This window comes from Ailuropoda melanoleuca, chromosome 8, assembly GCF_002007445.2.
Source record: "Ailuropoda melanoleuca isolate Jingjing chromosome 8, ASM200744v2, whole genome shotgun sequence".
In the NCBI taxonomy this organism is placed as follows: domain Eukaryota; kingdom Metazoa; phylum Chordata; class Mammalia; order Carnivora; family Ursidae; genus Ailuropoda; species Ailuropoda melanoleuca.
The window spans coordinates 14,100,792-14,122,412 of NC_048225.1; the positions used below are offsets into that span (position 1 = coordinate 14,100,792).

At 55.0% G+C, this 21,621-nt stretch overlaps 1 protein-coding gene across 2 annotated transcripts; it reads right to left on the reverse strand.

The window, feature by feature from the left end:
* Positions 1–1,804: 1,804 nt before the first annotated feature.
* Positions 1,805–21,574, reverse strand: SCN4B (sodium voltage-gated channel beta subunit 4). Of its 2 annotated transcripts, none has more exons than XM_002927880.4 (5): positions 21,148–21,574; positions 13,218–13,390; positions 11,991–12,219; positions 9,421–9,550; positions 1,805–5,512 (listed from the first exon to the last, which is right to left on the reverse strand). In XM_002927880.4, exons 1-5 carry the CDS (start codon positions 21,206–21,208, stop codon positions 5,419–5,421), a joined length of 687 nt encoding a protein of 228 aa, XP_002927926.1. In that variant the 5' UTR covers positions 21,209–21,574; the 3' UTR covers positions 1,805–5,418. The 2 variants fall into 2 exon arrangements, with proteins under 2 accessions (XP_002927926.1, XP_034521758.1); XM_034665867.1 differs by lacking the exon at positions 21,148–21,574 and adding an exon at positions 18,439–18,455.
* Positions 21,575–21,621: the final 47 nt, after the last annotated feature.

The window sequence follows — 21,621 nt, forward strand, 5'->3', positions numbered from 1 at the left end:
GACAGAAGGGGAGCAGGGCAGAGCCTGGCAACCCGCAGGACTCGCCGACAGGGAGGTACAAGGCCAGTAGGGCTCACCTCGCCAAGTCCAAGTCCGGGAGCAGAGCCAGCTTCACAGCGGGAACGCCGGACACCCGCAGAGGGAGCCTGGGCGTCTTGGCTTCTCATGCAGGCCCGCGTGCGAGAAAGCCACCTGCGGATGCGGAAGAGCCGCCGGAGAAGGAGAGGGTGGCCAGACCAGCCGTTGGCGCTCTTGCTGGGCCCGGAATAGGACATTTGCCACCAACTTCGGCATTCGTGGCACATGGGACGGGTGTTCAAAGCGTGTTCTCTCAGGAGCGGGGCGAAATCAGCTCTCGGTGAAAGGCTGCCCCGGCAGCCCCAGGAACACCTCCCCACGCCTTTCCAGTGGGTCTTGCTGGCGTCACGTGGGCTCCTCCCACAGTATCTGCCGAAGACTCGCGAGAAGTCAGTCAGCCTTGAGTATCAGCCGAAGACTCGCGAGGAGCCTGGGCAGGTGTCTGGCCCTCTGAATGCTAATTGCCTTCGCCTTCCGGTTCTCCAACTCGGAAAGCTGCCGGGTGTAGCCGGGGTCCCCACCCTGCACCGCAGCCTGGAAATCCTCTCCAGGCTGTAAACTCGGCCAGTCGTAGGGCTACCTCGCTTGTTGTCCCTCTCAGGCACCTCCGTCCTCCAATCCCTGTGGTCCTCCATCTGAAAACCACCATATTGTCTACTCTTTCCAGTTCTGTAGGTACTTGGGGTGCAAAGGTACATGGTCCCCAAGTCTCTGTTTTGTCTGGAAGCGCAGATGACATCATCTCAGTTTGTTTTGAAAAGACCGCTCGAGAGACCAGACCGAGGACGGGCTTGGGCAGAAGCAGGAAGAGCAGTGGGGAAGATACTGTGGGGATCCAGGTGAGAGCCGATGGCAGCCTGTTCCAGGATTGCACCAACGGTGGCGGTAACCGGTGATGGAGTTCAGGGCGCATTTGGAACATAAAGCTGATGAGATTTGCTGATCAAAGGGTTTCGGGTGTGAGAGAAGATAGGCAGGGATAGTAACTCTACCCTTGCTGGCCTGAACACAGTCATACATGTCCCCAGTGCCTTTCCAGCCTGGCCAGAAACTCTTCTGAAGGTAGGAGTGCTTGGGTAATCCATGTCCAGATCATTTAAGATCAACAATATGAAATGGGCATGGGTAGGGTCATTCCTGAGTTATAAGCCAAAGCTTCTTTCCTCTTCTACCGCCAGACAGCTTGTGCCCTGGAATAGCCAGCTGGGGGACCAGCCAAGCAAAGCCCAGGGTGTTTATACACCAGGCAGTATTTGCCCTGTGCTTTTTCTCTTCAAGGTTGCCCTCGTTCATTTGAAGCAGATTTCACCGGTTTCCAAATGTTAACCTGGGGCAGGAGGCCTGGGGAAGGGGGAGATGCGATGGCATTCAGTGGTACCAGGATCATTACCAAGGTCAGCAGCCCAGGGAGGGCCCTGGCAATGACTCCAGTATTCAAGGGCCAACTTTCCAACTTCTCCAGAGAAGGATTCCACACTAATACTTGAATGCCTGGGAACATGCCACACATTCTTCGACACTTTCCATGTGATCCTACCTAGGCAGGTAACATTTTAGACAAGGAGACTGGCGCTCAGGGAAGTAAAAGAATTTGTCCCTGTTAACAGCTGGCAAGTAATAAAACTAGAACCCAACTCCCAATAAGCCAAAGATGGAAACCCCACGCCATTTCTATTAAACATAATTTTTATTTCATCCAAGGCAAAGCTAAATAAAATTCTACAATGCCAAATGTGTTATAAAGGCAAGATCGTTGATCACATCTGTTCTGTGCTTGAACACAAGTCATTGCTGGGTGTGTGCACATCTGTGCCTCCCAGCGGCACCCATGGACCAGAGGCCTCCCAGACCCATTGCTGCATTGTTTTGATCTACAGTTACATTTAAAAATTGACTATGGGTATTGTCATCCAAGCCAAAGGAATAAACCATGCATAAGATAGTTAAAAGCTCTGAATATCAGGTGGGAGGTGGGAGGGGAGGGACTCCAACCTCGGACACAGTAAGGTGAAGCAAGCCGTAGCGTTTTCTCAAGAAGTTCCACTCCTTGTCCTCCCTCCCCCAGCACTCCTGGCAGCTGTCCATAACAGTGGGAGGGAGTCATGGAGTTATGGAACCTAAGAGCATGGCTGGTCTTCCCCTCAGTCTCTTATCCTTTCTCAGGCTCCTGGTGTCCCAACAGGTATAGTTCAGGCCAGGGAGGATGGCTCCCCAAATGTGCTGAGTCTCCCCCATCTCAGGCACACATATGTCCATACATCCCCACTGCCATGCACAGCCCCCCAGGCCACAGCATGCGTCTCCACCCACACACCCTCACCTGACACCATCTCAGGGGCACACTGTCACACCCCTCGCTCCACCTCCAGCTCTGGTCAGCCAGCCAGGTGGGAAAAGCCTGAGCTCCACTGGCCCCCGCTCCCAGACTGTAGCCTTCCAGGTTCATTCTGATGGCCTTTTGCTCAATTCCTACCCAGGGAGAAACCCAAGGCCTACAATGCTGGGGTCCCGTTTTAAGGTCAAAGATGGGGAGCTAGGAAAGACTCCGTCTTTGGTCTCACTGACTTTACTGTCAGCACAGCTGCATGCCTCCAGGGCTCCCAAGATCAATTCTGTAAATGGCTCTCTCTACCCCACAAGCCCTGGAAACACCTTCACCAGGCCTGGAGATCTGCACACACTGAGGCTTTGCCTGGGAAGGTGGTTTTGCCCATAGACATTCTGTTGCAAATCCATGCCAGTGTTCCTCCAAGGGCATCAATCACCTCACACTGGGGCCGAACACTTCTCTGTTGTGGGGGTGAAATAGAGCATTCTTGAGCACTCACTAAATGCCCATAGGGCCCCCAGGCATTGAGGCTACCAAAAATGTGCCCCCGCAGTCCCTATTATACCACCTCTATTACAAACTCCCAAACAAAAGCCAGGGGTAAGAAACTTTAAGCATCAGAGCCAAGGTTTCTAATATTACAAAGACTAAAATAATTCCAAGGGGGAGGAGTGGGAAGAGAGAGAAAGCAAGAATGAGTGAGAAAGTGCATGCGTGCGTGTGCATGTGTGTGAGTCCGTGTGTGTGTCTCCTAGGGATGGGACATAGAGATGAGGACAGGACAGACTTGGAACAATTCCTCCCATTATAATGCCTGGCCTCCTACATCCCTTTCCAAGCCAAAAAGATTTTTTTAAACAAAAACTCGCCAAGCCCCACAAGAATCCTGGGAGGTAAGGTACGTATGATTACACCCACTTTATAGATGGGAAAAGCTGAGCCCAGAGAAGATGCGTGACCCACCCATCAGTCAACAGTAGACCCAGAAGTGGAGAGGATGGCGCTTCCCCCCCACACCCCCCTGCTCTATACGACCTGGCCTCCTCTGAAGAGAGTAAGAGGAGCCCAGGTGATTCAGCTCGTTCAAATGTTGGAACTGGGAAGGGGGAAGAAAGCAGTTTTCAGGAAGGTAGTCACGAGAAGTTTTCCAAACGGCTGGTAGCTCTGGTCTGTCTGCTCCCGAACCAGGAAAATCGGAGTCTGAGCCTAGGGTTCTGGGGGGACAAGGATGGCAGCCCTGGAGGCAGAACAGAGTGGGACCCTGCAAACCCATCAGGCAGGGTGAGGGCCACAGGCCACGGCCACAGCCAGGCAACTGCAGGAGCTGCTGCTCCTCACCCCCCCACCGCCAGCCTGGTGGGGGCCTGCAGCCACTTTCTGACGGAGAATCCTGAGGCAGTCCCCAGAACCTCTGGGAAAGGGGGCTACCCCCCTCCCATCCCTCCCAGGCCCAGAGGACAGGGTATCAGAGAGGAACGGAGTAGGAGCAGATGGTGGAGACCTCCTTTAACACCGCACGGCTCCCTTCAACCCTCCTGCCCCACAGGGACACCACCACTGCGTTCCCTATCAGGGACCCTGACAGCTCCAAGATTCCATCACTGTCCAGGGGGCCATGGGTGACGCCACCCCAGCTCCCTGGTCCCCAGCACACCAGAGCTGGCTGTCCCTCACAGGCTGGAGAAGGGACGGAGGGGATGAGCCAGGACGCGAGGAGCTAAGGCACAGTCCAGCCCCACACACACGGTGTGCAAACCAGTTCTCAGGAAAGCAACGGAAGATTGAGCACCCTCTCTCTGCTCCTCCCTAACCCTGGGGGAGGGGGGAGAGGGTGACACAGCTGAACAGGAAGCAGCCAGAAAACCCAAGGGCCCCCTCTTCTGAAACAAGAGGATCCCTGAGGTGAAAGCAAGCCCTTGATCCTGGGGTGGAGGTGAACAACCCTGGGCCAGGGTAGAAGGTGTGATGGATGGGCAGGAGCATGGGAGGCGTGAACCCACAGGAGGGGAGGGTTTGAGGGAACAACACCTCAAGCAAGATGACACCACCTGCTCCATCTGGGAAAGAGGAGCGGGGGAGAGGCAAGCTCAGGAGCTCCCGGGGGCAGCGATGGGCCCACCATGCCGAGGTGAAGGGGCAGCCAGCACTGATGGGGCTGGGGTGGGCATCCCAACGGCCAAGAGGCCCTGGACATGGGCTCGCCCACCTCTGCAGTCCTGGTTCCCCAAGAAGAAATGCTAGGAAAGGCATGGGCAGCACCCCAGTGCTCCAGGAAGGCTGGAGGGCCCCCCTCACAAGCCCCTCAGGAACTTAGAGATCAGAGGAGCAGTGAGGGGGGCCGGGACCCCCCAACAGCAAGGTGGCCAGCCTGAGTTGGGAGGGTTCACAGATTCCAAGCAGCAGTGGGGCGTGGAGATGGGGAGGGGGCTGCCAGACACCCTGTGAGGGGAGGAAGGGAAACGCCTTACTAGAGGGACCTGGGGGGTCAGGTATCCATCAAGCCTCTCACTGTAGGTCCCCCTCCATCAGGCTCCCACCCCCGATCCTGTACAGAGTCCTCTAGGCCACATCCACCACCAAAAGGGTTAGATCGCCGCACTATTGTTCACTGGTGTCCAGCTACTGAGGAAGGCCGCACTGATCCCCCCCCCCAAGCCTCTCTTAAAGAGAAATCTGGAGGAAAACCAAGGTATTGCTCATTCAGGGTGAGGAAACTCAAGAAGACCCCAGCAACCCCAGGTGTCAGGGGACCCAGCCTCCACACCACCCAGCCCTCCTTTCCTTTCCTGAACTTTCCACAGACCCCCTCCCCTGGCCAACCCTCATCCCTGGGGAGCCCTGGCTGGGGGAAGGGGGGGCTGGCTGGGCAGGACCCCAGTTTCTCCCCAGAAAGACTACAGTTGGAGCCAAGCAGCAGGCGTCTCAGGCACGTGGGTTCATGGACATGGCTCAAGCATCAGTTCATCATCAGCAAGTGAGGCCCGGATGGCTGTTTGGCCCCCAACGGGGGCTCACACTTTGATTGGTGGTTTCTCTTCCGCCTTAGAGCCAGGCAACCCGTTCTCTGTGTTATCATTCCCTGAGGAACTCACGAGGCACTCCTTCCTGGAGAGGGAGAGAGGAGGAGAGGGCACTGGTGAGGTGGTGAGGAGAGAGGCCGGAGTAAGGGGTCAGCTGTGGACAGGAGCCTGGGCCCCGCCACCAGCCCTGTGCCCTCTCCCTGGCCTTCGGTCGGGCAGAGATGGGAAGAGGCCAAGTCACCCAACCTCTCTGGGCCTCGGTTTCCTCATCTATAAAATGGATGTGGTGATGGCACCTTCTTCGTGGGGGGAGCACCTAGAACAGTGCCTGGCACACAGACAGGACCCAGTAAGACCCACCATCTCCTAGTCGTCCCAGCGTGGCAGAAGGCAAGGGTACCATGTGCTGGTCCCAGGGATCAGTGCTCAGGGGAAGCCCAATCAGGTTCATTCCCAGACTGTGCCAGCCCGGGGAAAGGGGGCAGGCCAGCAGGCAGTATGGCAAGGGCAAAGAGCTCCCCCCCAGACCCCCTTCCTGTCTGAGCTGGCTGTGACCAGAGATAGAAGAATGCAGAGCAGAGCAGACAGACGTCCCGGCAGCAAGGAAGGCAGGTGTGAGCAGAGTGTGGTGGGACGGAGGAGACAGCAGCAGGAAGGAGAGATGGTTACGTGGGAAGACACCCCCCGGGAGGCTCCCCAACCTGACCGCCCGGAGCTGGACATGCTCCAGAGTGAGTATGTCCCACCTCACAGGCAGCACCCGGGCTCTTCAGAGCTCTCAGGGGAAGACCTGACGGCTGCATCACGGCGCGCTTCCTGCTCCAGAAACTTCCAAGCCTGTTTCGCAGCTGCCGTAGCCAAACCATCTCAGCCTCCCCCTGGACATGCGTAGCCAGCTTTGAGGCCTTCAGGAAGGACTTACTCTTTCGTCCTCATACATTTTGTCTTGTAAAATTTAGTCCATAGCTCCAGCCTATCGAGCTCCTCCTAGATCCCAATTTTGTTCTCCTACCCAGTCACTAGGTGCCTGGAAACTTGGTTTCATTCCTGGTGTAATTCAAATCTTAATAACAATGAATAAGCAGAGCCCTGTGGCATACCACTAAAGACCACTGTTCACACTACTATTCAGATGAAGCTATCTGTCTGTCTACATACCTAAGGTATAGTCAACACAGACAATTCCTGTCCACCTAGTTGTACTCCCAAGCACTCCATATTTCTTTACTGAGAATCTACGGGGTACAGCACTGCGTCAGACTAGAAGGGTGCCTGCTCTCAGAAAATCTGCTGTCTTCCAGAGAATGGGACGTTAAATAAGTAACCACAATACAATGTGATGAATGACAGAACGAAGTGTTTACCAAGGACGCATCCACCCAGGGATCAGGGAGGGCTCTTCAGACATGTTGCAGAAGTTGAGACCAAAAAAGATGAGCAGGAAAGGAGGAAGGGGGATCTGCCCAAGAGTGGAAACCCTGAGATGCTGTCTAACACCTCCCTTCTCGGGAAGCCACCCCATCTCTGCTGTTCATGCAGGCTTTCCTCACGCTCAGAGGACCCCTCTCAGGCTTCCCTGTGGTCTGTCTCCTCCAGCCTCCCCCGACCCGGTCCCTGTGCTCACCAAGGCCAGACCCTCTCTTCCAAAGCCCTCTGATCATGCCAGGCCCTGAAAGCCCTCGCCAGCTCCACTGCACCCAGGAAGAAAGCCAATCTCAGCCCAGACTCCTAGGTCCCCAGGGGTCTCCCCTCAATGCCTTCTGCAGGCTTGTTCTCTCCTTCCCCCTACCACACCCCCCACTCTCTCTCGACTGACAAAACGCCTTGTTCTCCAGACACATGTCTCTTCCTAGACTCTCCGCCTCTGCTCTCAGCAGTTCTGGAACCCCCTTCTCCTCACCCTCCCCAGGGCTTATATTAGATCTGTATTGAAAGGCCTACCACAAACGTCCTTCAGCCAAAAATCCTTCCCTAGTATTCCATCCTCTTCGGAACCCCTGGAGCATTCCATCGTACCTCTTTGCTGGCACCTAGCCTCTCTACCTTGTCTTACATTTATTTGCATACACACCCTGTCTTCTTTACTTAAGGGCAGAATCTCATTCTTTCCAGAATTTCCTACAGCACCTGGCACAGTGCCTTGTACACAGTACCTCAAAAATAGCCATCAAATGAAAGAAGGAATGAATGAACTCTGGACATACTCCCCGAATCAGTAGGGTATGGTGAAAGTGGTTAAAGTTTTGAAACCGAACAAGCCAGGATGCAAATCCCAGGTCTATCATTTTCTAGCTATGTGGCCTTGGGCAAGGTGCATCACCACTCTGAGCCCCACCTTGCTCAACTGTAAAATAAAAATTATGGCTATTATATAAGTACCTGGCAGAGTGCCTAACACAGGTAGGCGTTCAATGAATGACAAGAGGTGTCATCATCCGTAGCCATCTCCAGACCCACCAGCCCTAGCAAGAAAAGGTTTGGTCTGCCTTGTTTTTTGTTTTTTTTTTAAGATTTTATTTATTTATTTGACAGAGAGGCAGCAAGAGAGGGAACACAAGCAGGGGGAGTGGGAGAGGGAGAAGCAGGCTTCCCACTGAGCAGTGAGCAGGGAGCCCGATGCGGGGCTCGATCCCAGGACCCTGGGATCATGACCTGAGCCAAAGGCAGACGCTTAATGGCTGAGCCACCCAGGTGCCCCTGGTCTGCCTTGTTCTCAATGAGCCCGTGGTGGCTCCCGAGGATTGCTGTTTTCTTTTCTAGGCGTTTTTAAACCACATGTTGAATAATCTGTTCTCCAATTTTGCTAACCAGCAATAGCAAAACTGGTTATTAAAAAAAGAATTTGGTCTAACTCCATGCTCCTGGCCCCTCTCAAAATCTCCAAAATCCCGGCCATGATGCAGGGAGACAATCCAAGAGTTCTTCATCTCAGCCAGTGCCTCCCGCTCCCCACCCCCAGTGCCGTCCCCTTCATCTCCCCACTGCCTTCAGCTTCCCTCCCCTCTTACCAGCACAATTTCTGCCCTTTCCAGCCTAATTCCCTCTTCTCAACAAAGCAGAATGATGGGAACAGAAACAGAGCGGCTCTCCCTTCCCCCTTGCATCTCCTTGCCGCTACCCCCCTCTCTGCTCCAATGCCTCCTCTCATCTTTCCTGCTGATAATACAACTTCCAGGAGCACCTGGGTGGCTCCGTCCATTAAGTGTCTACCTGAGGTCCTGGGATGGAGCCCCACACTGGGTTCCTTGCTCAGTGGGAAGTCTGCTTCTCCCTCTCTCTGCCCTTCCCCCCACTTGTGCTCTCTCTTGCTTTCTCTCTCTCTCTCAAATAAATAAATAATATCTTTAAAAAAAAAATACAACCTCCAAATGGAGCCTGACACAGTTCTGGCAATTCTGAGCCTGGGACTCGTACCATCTCTACCTCCCCATCTTCCCTCCCCTTCCCCCTTAAAAATGTCTATCTCAAACCTGAGCTTGGCCTGGGGCTTCTGGAAGGCCCTATCAGCCTTTTTAGATTTTTTTTCAGAGTCCCCCCATGTGAACTTCCACAGTCTCACAGTAAGATTCCCATCTCTCTAGAAGGGTCTTCCCATTTTAGAGTTTTTGTACATGGAATCTTGCCTTTCTCTGATGAAAAAACAAGGCATCTAAATCTTTTGGTGGGACTTAGGTTGGGGAAGTACAAATGGAAAGAGAGAAGCTAATGGGATGGACAGGAAGGCAGCAGGATGAGGAAGAGCAAGTCCATGTACTCAGGGAGCTCAGTGTGCTCCATAAACACATAGCGGGAGGGAGAGGAAGAGGGGCCGGGAGACAGGAAAGAGTGGTAGGAGTCGGAAGAGAGGATGGGATGGGGGGACAGATGGAAGGATAAAGGTGGATGGGGGCAGATGACGGTGGAATGAGATGATGCCGGGAACACCCACAACACAAGACAGGAGTGGGTGGTGGGCCGGTGGGAGGACAGCAGCGTGCAATGGAGTCAACTCACTTCTTCTCCTGAGTCTTCTTGATGATGAAGGCAATGAACTTCTTGACCAGCAGGATGAGGATGAGGAGCCCGATGACCCCACCCACGACACCCAGGATAATGAGGGTCACGGTGTTGTCCACTTCTTCCACTGTATGGCCAGAGCAGGGAGAGAAGGGGGTGGGCGAGGGAAGCAGGAGTCTGCCGGAGCCCAGCACGATGGCAGCCCGATGGCTACAGCCCTCCAACCCTGGCATCGGGGGTGTGCCCACCCCCACCCAGCCCCCAGCCCTCCCCAGGCCTTGCAGCAGGAAGCGGAAGCTGGAACATGGCACCTACCAGGCTAAGGCACAACACAAAGAGGTCCCTCCCCCAACCCCTCCACACACATACCCTCCCACAGACACACACAGTTCTGGAATGATTCAGACTCAGGGCCCACAGCGGGTTTGACTTGGCCCCCAAACACCCACATTAAAAATGTCATTGCCTCTTTCTGGGTCTTCTTTGTCCACACAGGAAAAATCAAGAATCTCCCTATAACAACTTTTATGTGGCAAGAAGACTTAGGGGTCAGGGCGTCTGGATTCTAACTACAGGATCTCGGCAGTCACTAATGGGCTGGTAACCTTGAGCTGGTCACTTAAGCCTTCTCCCTCAGTTTCCTCATCTGAAAACTGAACTCCTGACTTCCAGAACCTGCTCCCCTCACCATCTCCTCACCTCTGTTGAGAAAATGCCATCCTTCCAGTTGTTCTGACCAAAATATTAAAGTCATCCTTGACCCCTCCCTTCTCCAAACCCCACATCCAATCCACCTGAGAATCCTAATGGCCCTAACTTTAAAATTCCAGAATCTGACCTCTCAGTACCACACTGGCTCAAGACATCCTGGCCTGGATGTTTGCAGGAGCCTCCTAACCGGACTCCTCACTTCACTGTCTATTCTTGGCCCCTCAGAGAGCTCGTTCTGGGTTAACTCTTCTGCTCAGAGCTCTTCAGTGACTCTCTTACTTAGGCTTACACCTCACTTAGGCTCACAAGGTCCCACACAATATGGCTTAACCTGACTCATTTCTTACTATTTGCCCTGCTCCAGCCACATTGGCCTCTTTGATGTTCAAGTATCTGCCTCAGGGCCTTTGCACTTGCTGTTCCCTCTGCCTGGACTATCTTCCCAAAGACATCCTCATCGCTCCCTCAAATGTCCTTCTATGTCACCTCTTCAGTGAGGCCTTCCCTGGTGACAGTGCTAGCACCCCCCTTTCCCTCCCCATTTTGCTTTGTCCCTACAACACCAGCCATGCTCTCTTATACAACATCATTTTCTTCTTTATTTTGTGTACTACATATCCCCTGACTAGAAGGAAATCTCCATAAGGGCAGGAACTTATCTACCTTGCTCATGCTGTATCCTCAGCACCTAGCAGGGGCCACAAAGCAGGTGCTCAATAAATATTTGTTGATTAGATGAATGAAGGAATCTGTAAAAATGGAGAAAAGATCCCTTCAAAGGGACATGTGAGGGACAAAGGTGCAAAGGTAAGGGACAGCACCTAACTCAGTGCCTGGCACCCTGAAATGCTCCATAAATGTTGGCTCTCTTCCCCTCCTCCTCCTTCCTGCAAAGGCTGAGAACGAAGTGGGATGGCATCCAGACGGAGAGAAAGAGGTGACAGCCTTGACTCAGGAGCCTCCAGGCTTAGAGCAAGGTGCCTGGACGGCCTCTGGCTCTGCCCTTGGCACAGCCAAACATGAACTCACGGGCATCTCTCTCTCTCTCTCTCTCCAAGCACCCCACTTCATCCAGGAGAGCAGTGAGTCCCCAGGCACCAAGAAATGCAGCACAAGCAGAGCCCTAGTGCAGATCCCTTCCTTTTTCCTCTACTTCTGTGCCTCCTTAGCCTTCCAGGCTCCCTGTCCACGAAGCCCCACCTCCAGCCCCTTCTCTAACAACCTCTAGTGGCGAGGGTCGTATGGCTGCTCCTCACAGGCTGCTTCACTGGCCCACTGGTCCCCTGTAGCAGACTCCAGTGGGGTTTCAGCTCCAGAGGGGAGTGGCCACTCTCATCAATCTTAGTTGCCTGCGGTTCTGCCTGCTCTGCCCCTCTGTCAGTCCTCTGTGTACCTGTCTTCTCTCCTACCCTGGACTGTAAATTCCTCGGAAGAACACTGGGGTCATTCGTGTTATTTTTGGTTTGATGCCTGGCACTCGCTCAACAGTGGCGAGGGGAATACACAAGAGCAGCAGTCATCAGCACACACAGCGAACTTTGCCGCCACGAGCCACTCGTGTGTCCCATCCCTACTTCTCTCGAGCACCCTAGGATGGTGCAGATTTTACAGACGAGGAACACCGGGCTCGGAGGGGCTAAGCGTGTATCATAAGCTATTCAGCGCACAATAGGTATCGGAGCTACGTTATCTGAGCTTCCAGATGTGACTCCAATAACTTTGGAAAGCATAAAGCAAAAGAAAACACCCATGTGGGCCATTTTGCCATTTGACCGACATGCCATTTGACCCCACTGAGTGGGGCACCCTGCCGTGCTTCCCATTCCACTGCCCTCGTCCCGGCCCCCACTGCTTACGTTTATCAACGACTTGGAGGAAGATGGTGGCCTGGTGCTGAAAATTATTCTCCTTGGGGTTCTGCACATGACAGGTGTATTTGCCTGTGTCGCTGAATTCCAGGTTCCTCAGCAGAATGGAAATGTTGTTCATCTTCTCCTTCGTGGAACCCTCCAGAGTGATGCGATCATCATTTTTGAACTTCACCTTGGGGTCAGACTTCTCATTCTTCACCGTCCCGTCTATGAGCTACAGGGCAAAGGGGGTGGGGAAGAGGTGGCCAGAAAGAATCAGGGTCCTCAAGAGTCATGGCATCACTCCAACCCATTCCTTGGGTGTCTCCCTGTCTGGGTCCAAAGAGAGCCTGCAGCCAGAGGCGCTCCCCCCACTTGGTTTCCTTCCAATACCAATAGCGCTGCCTGTCTAACCTGAATTTCACTTGCTTCAAGCTAAACCCATTTTCTGTCATTAAGATCTCCCTGGAAGGTAGCACAGCTTTTATCTCTTTCTTCATAAAAGCCTTTTACGTAATGGCTCCAGCAATTACCACTCTCATTTCCCTCTGTCATCACCACCACCCACAGCCTTTGCTGACAGCTTGCCCCGTCCATCTGAATTCTGGCCCTCCATCGGGACCTGGATCAACCCTACGGCACTGTCCATCGACGGCTCTGAAGCCAGTGTTTAATTACATCCAGAGTTGGTCTCTTGTGGCTTCCTTATGTGCACTTTGGGTCCCCTACAAGCTGCGCAATGCGTACTCGCTAAACACCTGTCGACTGGTCCATCCCCACCTCCAGCCCACAGCTCCTGCAGAAGAACTTTCCCTTCCCTAGCTTCCTCTCCCTTCTTTCTAGGTCCAGTTCCCCAGCCCTTCTCACATTTGGACTCTTTTTACTTCTTCTCTCCAAGCCTTCCAAAGGTCTTTCTCTCTCCTGTTTTTTAAATTAAATTATTTTTACACAAGCAATCCAAGTTTCAGGCATTTCTTCAGACCAGACAAAGGACTCTAGGCAATAATTCCAACAAAATTCTGGCAACACCATTTAAGCATCCCTCCCACTTAGATCCTTCTGAACAGGCTCCGGAAAGAATGCTAGGAGAAAGGATGACAAAAGGTGGATTCTGGGGACCATCACAGAGAGGTCAGTCCAAAAGGGACCAGCGCAGGGTAAAGGGAGGCAGGGGTGAGGTGACAGAGAAAGGAGGAGGGTCCTAGCTGTCTTGTCCCCTCCCCCACTACTTACAGTCCTGAATGTATCACTGGTGTTGTAGGACCACCAGAAGTGGAGGTCTTGGAAGCCAAAGCAGCTGGAGAAAGTGCAGGGCAGCAGGATCTCCGTGCCGTTGACAGCGTAGATGGTGGTGGCCTTTCCCACAGACACTTCCAGCGACAGGGACACCGGGAGCAGGAAGAGACCTGTGTGACAGGAACCACTTCCCTTAATAAAACCCCACCGTAATCTCCAGCCTGGAGCTCTGGAAAAGGACATTCCGGCAGGGAGGAGTGGCTTGGCTAAGCAGGGAGGTCGCTGTCACCTTGTGTATCAACTTCGGGAGGACAGTTCTCTTTACTTCCATTAACACTGCCTGAGCCACACGCCCTAATTGGTTTCTCCCCCTTGGCCTGGGCTAGGGAGCTGCCCGTGTGGCGCTTGGAATGACCACCAGAGGTCACCCCAACCCAGGAAAACTAGGCCCTTGCGGCGAGGCTGCGCCCCTACCCTGCGGGCGCAGTCCCCGCAATCGCAGTCCCGGTAAGTGCCACCCCCGCACCACCCCAAGTGCGGACGGGCTCCTCCTATTTACGGTGGGAGTTTGCCTTAGGACGGTGCGCTGCCCCGTCGTTACATTTCCCGGATTGAGGGTGAGGTGGGGTGGGGTAGGGGCGAGGGCTGGGGCGGAGGGTGGGTGCTGGAGCCTGGTACCTCGCGGTAAAGAAGAGACACTGCGCCGCGGCCTCTCATCCCCGGGTCCGGGACGCTCCCACCGACCCCGAGACGCGGAGAGGCAGAGGGCCACCTCCCGCGCAACCGTGGGGGGCCGGCCGGGACCCGCACCCTCTGGCCAGCGGCGGGGACCCTGGGAACAGGAGGGAGCCGGCCCAGGCTGGGATGGGACGCGGCGGCACCGGGCGGCGCGAGCGCGGCGCTCGGAACCCGATCGCAGGAGAGAAAGTGGGAGGGAGGACGGGAGACACCGGTGGTCGATTCCTGATTCCCGACCTCGGGGATGCTGGAGAGGAGGGGTGGCCCCACCCCCACTCCACCGCCGCCCTCGCACCCCACTCCCCAGAATGTCAGTACCACCCCTGCCGCTTGCATGAGTGGAAACCACTAGTCTCCACTCTTGGCCTCTGGGACCCCCCCCCCCCCATGAATCCTTGTAAAGGGAACTGGCCCTCCTCCTGTCCTACAGAGTCCTGGAGGAGAGACCCCAGTGTACCTCAAGGTTGGGGGAGGAGGGGCGTCAGGATAAGATGCCTAGGTGATGTCCTTGCCTGGAGGTGAAGGGGACATCTGAGGTCTCAGAGAGAGTCTTACTCAGGTTCCCAGTGCTCCCCTTTCTGGGCCCAGAGCCTTGCTAGGGCTGCAAGAGGATAATCCCATTTCATTTCCACCCCACACCTGTAGGAGGGGTATTACTAATCCTACATTTTACAGGCGGAAATGTGAGGCTCAGAAGAGCAAAGTGCCTTGCCCAAAGTTGTCCCACTTCTAGGGGTACTTGAAATCCGAACCCAGGTCTGACTCAAGAGCTAGTGGGCAGCTGAGAGCCGCCATGTGGCCGCACTAATTCCTGTCCCAAAGTTTCCCTGGTATTTCCTCCCAGACGGCACCTTCTCTTGGCTGTTTGCACCTCCAGCAAGTTCCCGGAGCACCAGCGCTAGAGGTGTTCCCACACTGATCCCTTATTCTTACTGCCCACCATGGAGACAGGACTACAGGCCCCATGTGGGAAGAGACTCGGTTGTGCTGACCGGGTGTCCTGGCCGGGCCCCCTGAAACCCCACCTCTCAGCCCAGGTCTGCTCTTGGCTCTGCAGGCAGTCCCCAGACTTGGTGTTGGTCCAAGACAGCCAGGGTCATCTTCGTTTTAAACAACCGTGCTCTTTCTCCCATCCTCGCTCTCAAGGAAGGCCCTCTTTTGTCTACCTTGATCCCTTCACGGCCCCTAACCAGTTTCCTCTTGCTTTGCTCACCTAAGCAGTGCTTTTAAATGAGAGAGAAGGCTCGGAGGAGAGCTGCCTTCCCTGGCTTCTTGCCCTCAGGGCTCCTCTCAGCTTCTTCACATCACCCCAGCTTCTGAAGGCAGAGTGGAGCCCTCTTACCTCCGGTCAGGAAGAACAGCCAGTGGTCCGGTGACCTACCATGACCCCTGCCACCATCCATAATAGCTGATAGGCCCATTTGATCCTCACCTCCATCCTATGAGTGACATACTATTATAGGTCCCTGTTATAGATGAAACAACAAAGCACAGAGACTTGCCTAAAGTCAACAAGAAACATTTCTAGCATTCCAAAGCCCCAAAGCAAAAAAAATCCTCTCTTACATCCCAATGTAGCAGGACTTGCCCCCACTGAAGTTTGCATCAGGGCTGAGAAGTTAGCCCTCGTTCTTGGACCAGCTTTTAGGTGCCAGGAAATTTTCTAGAGCAGTGGCTTTCCAACTTGAGAGAACATCGGAATCACCTGGAGGGCGACAGAGAGCTTGGCCCTACCTCTGGAGTTTCTGATTCAGTAGGTCGAGAGCCTGAGAACTTGCATTTCTAAATGTTGCCAGGGAATGCTGGGGTCAGGAACAACGCTTCGAGAACCACGGTGCTAGAGGATTTATACATATGAACACCAGCTTTAAGAACACCAAGAGGTAGGCATAATTTTTCTCATCTTACAGATGATGAAATTGAGGCCCAGAGAGGTTAAGTAACTAGCCCAGGGCCACAGAGTAAATGGGGAAGCTGGGACTGAGCACTTCCTATAAGAGACGACAGGTATTTTATATACACTGTCTCACTTAATCCTCATACTAATCCTGTGAGGTGGTTATTATTTTTATCCTCAATGTACAAAATGAAGAAACAGGCTCAGAGAAATTGACTTGCTCAAGGCCACACCCCCAGTGGGCGGAATAAGCCGAATTCACACTGTCCAGGCTTAGCTCTGCTTACGCTCCTGGCTTTCTTTTTGCCTCTGCTTCTGCTCTGCACCACACTTCCCCCAGAGGCCTAGGGACAGGGCCCAGACAGGACCGTCCACCCCTCCAGCCTGGATGACGGCCCTTTTGTAGGAGACCCCAGCTCTGCTTCTGACCCCCATTGTTCCTCCAAATCAAGGGTGTACAGAGTACACCCAAGAGTACAGAGCTATGACAGGAAAGGCCCCAGGAGAAGCTTCGTGATAACCACAGGCATCCCTTGGGGCCCAAGCGCCAAGGAATGCCATAGCTCCAGCCTCCAGCGTTCACTGGCACCCCTTGTGCAGGAACCTGCATCCTGGGGAAGATGGGGGAACTCAAGTCAGGGGTCACATCACCTCCCCCACCCCAGCCAGAATGGGATACCCAAGAGCACCAAAAATACACATCTTTCGAACAGCTGTAAACAGGTAGAAGCCAAAAAAGAGCAAAAGAACAGTCCAGAGCAGAGGACAAACTACTTCTTTAAGGTCTAGCTCATGACAGTGCACATTTCTGCCTGATTAGTGTGTGCCTATGTGGATGACTTAACTAATACACTCAGGAGTCCCACAGTGAAACCCTGCCGTTCTCACCATAGCCTGGAGGGGACAAAGGAAAGGCACAGAGACTTTCTCGGAAAAGTCCAGAGCCTTACCCAGGTTAAGGCATCGGAGAGAGTGGGCAAGCCCGGCCTCTGCACTGCACATCCTCCCAGCAATCTGGAAGCCCTGCCTGCTATGTCTGAGAGGCTTGTGCATAGGAAAGCCCGGAGCGCGGGGCTGTCTCCCATGCTCTCTCACCTGTGAGGCTGCGCTGAGGGGAGAGGAGGGAGCACGGGCAGGTGTTGGTCTACTAGAGGCCCCCAGAGGAGTGCTTCTGTGGAATGGCCAGGCCAGGAGCCGGCTGGTCAGCAGGTGCAAGGCAGGCCCCGCTCTGCTTGCTGACCTTGAAAAAGTCAGGGATGCCACATCCTGCATGCACACCCCCAAACTGAGATGGCTGTCTTTCCTACCTCCTGAGCTTGGTGTGAAGCCAAAACACAGTCTTACAAAACACAAGAAGGGCTTCAGTGAGCCCGTCCCTCTGACCTAGGCATCCTGCAGGTAGAGGAGGGTGGTGTTTGGACGGAGGGAGGAGGATCGGTCTGGCCTTCATCACAGGTCTAGAAGTAACCAGGGCTCCCCTCACTTAATGACCAGTGTCAGCCAAGAATGCCTCCGGGCCATTCACGCAGCTTGTACTCGCACCCGGTACCACCTCATGGAGCTCATTCTTCCCACGCGGCCGTTCCCCCGGAGTAAAGAAGCCGCTTAGGATTTCAACTGTTTAGAATTCCAGTGTGTGCACGTGTGTATCTGGGATTAGGGGCCTCTTTCCGGCATCATGGGATTGATGAACAAGTCCTCATGATCCTCTGGAATTCCACCCTGAGCCCCAAAGCTTTGCCTTTGCTCACCGAAAGGCCCTAACCAGCTAGCTGGTGACTCCCAGAAGCCCTTGGCCCTGCCCATCCTCATCTAGGTGCTGCAGGAGTTTGTCTGAGGATCGACTCGGACTCCCAAGTTTCACTAAAGTAATAAAAGTACTCAGCATATGCAAATCTTATTATTAAAGGTGCACACCAGCGGAATTTTCGGGCCCCCAGCAGATATTCCAAGGCAAATGCCAAGGCAGGAAATGGTCTGCCATCTTTTCCCACAACCAAGGATCAATCTCTCTCTCTCTCTCTCTCTCTCTCTCTCTCTCTCTCACACACACACACACACACACACACCCTGAGGGGAGGGAGGAAAGAGGGGCAAGGTGGCCCGGACTCTAAGTTTAGCTCCAAGGGCTTGCCTGGCATGGCAGGCGGAAACAGGCTGACTGTAATAGGGAAGCTGATACTCTCTGGCCCTGGGGGACTCAGATAGGCTCAAAGTTAGAGCTGAGAGGCAGAAAGTGGGCCAAGGCAGCAGGACAGGACCCCTCCTGGGGTGCAGGCCCTGGGGGCTGTGGGAGGCAGGGCTGGGCCAGCCAAGGCCCCTGAGCCCAGAGACAAAGGAAAGATTGCAGCTCCCTCTCCCTAGGCAACCTGCCTACTTCCTCCCCACCCCCAGGAGCTTTGTTGAGACAAAAGCTGCCCCTGATAGACTACTGGTGCTCAACAAAACCAGCTTTGCCAACAAGCCCAAACGGTGTGCCTGGCCCTGCACTTGCCGAGGTCACAGAATGGGTGCTCAGCTTATGCAGGGATTCCCCCTACTTGGCAAGAGGGCGAGGTAGGACACTCTGTGGCCCCAGCCTACCTTTCACACGGATCCCAGCAGGGGGCGGACCGGCAGAAGGGCTTTGGGACATCCCACAGGGCAGCATCTCCAGAAAAAACCAATCACCAGGTCCAGATTCAAACCCCACCCCCACCCACTTCTCCCCTTTCCCCGCTCTCTTCCGCCTGAACTCCTTACCTCCCCTTTCCTTTCTTTCCTCTGAGCGGGTCTGAGCACCCTCTCCTTAATTGTGTTCTCATTAAACAAGCCCTTAATAAACACATACCCAGGGAAGGAGGGTTGCGCAACATAGCGCCCTCACAAGTGATAATTAAACACAGATCACAGCAATTAAGCAAATCAGGGAACAAGGAAGGGGTGGGCAGGACAGATATAGTACCAGTTACAAGCTCAGGAAGGGACTGGCACCCACAGAAGCCTCAGCTGCGATAGCTCAACCCTGGAAACTCTTTCTCCACTGAAGAGAGGGCTACCGTGTGAGATTAGGAGAAATCTGTAGTCTGTCTGTGAGACTGAGTTTGACATGAGGCCAGGGCACTGGGGGGTGGAGGACTCCTGGGAGCCTACCACTCCGTGCCCAGGCTCTGCAGTTGTCTGGGCCCCCAGGCCTCTATCACTGCATGCCTCACCCCTCCCTCAGCTCATCTGCCCAATCCCGTTGGCCTTCCCTCTCCGCAGAGTTTAGTCCACTGGGAGTCACATTGGTCTGACAGAGCCCAAGAGACCTGGATTCTGTCCCACTTGACCATCGATTGGCCATGTTGGGCGAGTCACCTTCTCTGTCTGAACCCTGGCTTCCTCATCCTTAGGGGAGCTCTGTGATATAGTTCCCAAACTGCCTGCCAGCTCTGATGCTGCCAGGGAGCTTCTCCAGTTGGCTGTCCAGTCACCTCTGCATCTCCCCTACCGGCCTGAGGGCAAGGATGGCGTCTGCGGCCCAAGCTCAAAGCGGTGCCCGCGGGCGGGCTCAGCAGTGGCCGCCTGGGCAAGGTCCAAAGGAGGCCCCTGGAGGTATTCCCTCTGCAAACCAGAGGGGCGGGAGCAGCAGGCGGGACCAGCTCTGGGGCCTGCAAGTCTCCCACCTAGAAATCACTCTGCTTTCTCCTGCGCTCCCAGAGGGTAGCTCAGGGATTCATCCAAGCCTGCTCCAACGGGCTCCTGCTCCCACCTAGTCTGCGCAGCTGAACAGTCCTTGCAGGAGGTGGGGGCTTCCCTCTGGAGAAAAGGACCAAGACTCTGCCCACAGTCCTCCCCCAGTGTGTAGTGTGGCTTCCCACGGTGGTTCTATGACTATTTTAATGGCCCAGGCACTGGCGTCCCATCACCCAGCTGGGCAGTAGGCGGAAGGAAAGCCAGAGGTGTTGATAAGTGGGCTGGATTAATGACTGCATGCGTGTGAAGTCCCCAGTGACCTTTTACCCCAGCCATGGTCACAGTGGGAACCTGAGCTGATCAGAGATGCGGTGGGGGCGGGGAGCTGGTGTGCAGTGGCACTGTGCCCACCCCATGAAGAGGTGCCTTAGACCTCACGGAGGCCAAGTTCATTAGGGTCACAGTGAAACCAGCACACATCTGTACCAAAGAGACAGGAGAAAACACCAGTGTCTTCTCTCCAGCTGTGGGGGTGTAAATAAATCAGTGGCTCCTGAGTGAGAGAAACACTCTCTCCCCTCCACTACCATGTGCCACCAAGGCAGGTCTGCATACGGTCTAGTTACATTTGCGGAAACAGCAGCGACTGCCCTTAAAAGCTCGGTCTCCCTGTTTTCAGCACAAATGTCTCCATCATGGGCCCAGCCCCATGAGGGGAGCTGCCAAAAGCCAAATCTGACAAATATAAACAGGAAGAGGTGCAGGTGCCAGAGCTGGAGTTGGCTTACACTGAAATCCAGCTACGCTTTATGAGGAGATTATATTCTGGACTAATATCATTCCCTAATCTCTTGGAGTTTGCTACGCGAAACCATCATGTGCATATTAATAGATATTAAGACTCTGTTCCTTCTGTGTCCTCTGGATGTATCTCCTCAGTCTTCATATTCATCCCAAAAATGAAGAGCTGAGAGCAAGTTAAACAGGTCCTCCCTGTGGAATCTCTTAGTACGAAGAGAGACAAGATCCTTCCTAAAAGGGGGCTTGAACAGTCCTCCAAGTCCCTCCAACCTTCTCCAGTCCTTGGTGTGGAGCCTCAGGGAAGACAGTGGGTACTGGAGGAGATAGAGGGCAGAGGAGACAAACAGAAAAAGGGCCAGGAGGAAGGGGAGCCCCCCCCTCTCTACTCCCCGCAGATGCCTGGGCAACAAGCATCCAAGCTGCAAACAGCTCTGGGCAGGGGTAGAAACCACCATCCCAACAGTCACACGTGCAACCCCCTGGCATTCCCTACACCCAGGGCACAGGCACCCTCCCCCAGCACGCCTAAACCTCGGAACCCGGGAGACCCGTGCTGCAGCCCCTGAGATGCAACTCCAGAAGCCTGGAGCTGAAGGCGCCAGAGACAGCGAAGAACTAATCACGGGGCTGGCCACCGCTAGGGCGGGGGAGGCGCGCGGTCCCCAGGGAGCGCAGCCGTCCGAGCCCGGCGGCCGGCAAGAAACGGGTGCTCCTTCCGCACCATGCCGCACTCCGGAGCCCACCGGGTCCGAGGCACTTCTCTTCTAAGTGTCCCCTCCCCGGGGGGAAGAGGGTGGAGAAAGAGGAGAAGGGATCCAGCCGGGGCTGTCTTACCCAAAAGCCCAGCGCCCAGCCACCTCGCCCGGGCTGCGCCTCGGTCCCCGGCCCCGGGCATCGCTGTGTAGTCTCCGGAGCGCGCCGGGGGCGCCGGGATGGGGTACAAGGCACAGCCGCGCGCAGCCCGCGGTCTGCAGTGGGCCGCGAAGACCCCCGGAGCTCTGCGCCGCCGGTCGGGGCTCGGGAAAGTTAGCGGGGAGAGCGCAAGAGCAGGGGGAGGGAGGGAGAGGAGGAGCCGGCTGCCCGAGCGGCTGCCGAGGGCACCGGCAGGAGAAGGAGGAGCAAGAGGAGGAGGACGACGACGAGCTGGAGGACCGCTGAGCGAGCGCAGAGCAGAGCGGCGCTGCGCCTCTGCTCTGGACGCGCTCCAGCCGCAGGAGGGGCGATGGCCGCCGCGGAGCCCCGGGGCGCCCCCGCCCGCTGCGCACCCTGCCCCGCGCGCCCCGCCTCGCGGCCCGGGAGTCCCGCGAG

Bases quoted from the DNA above. Each gene is read 5' to 3' on its own strand.
- SCN4B (XM_002927880.4), bottom strand. From the start codon at position 21,208: ATGCCCGGGGCCGGGGACCGAGGCGCAGCCCGGGCGAGGTGGCTGGGC. The intron at 9,551-11,990 runs GTAAGCAGTGGG...CTGGCCATACAG, and splicing joins CCTCCAAGTCGTTGATAAAC to TGGAAGAAGTGGACAACACC. The intron at 5,513-9,420 runs GTGAGTTGACTC...CTCCCTCTCCAG, and splicing joins AAGAAGACTCAGGAGAAGAA to GAAGGAGTGCCTCGTGAGTT.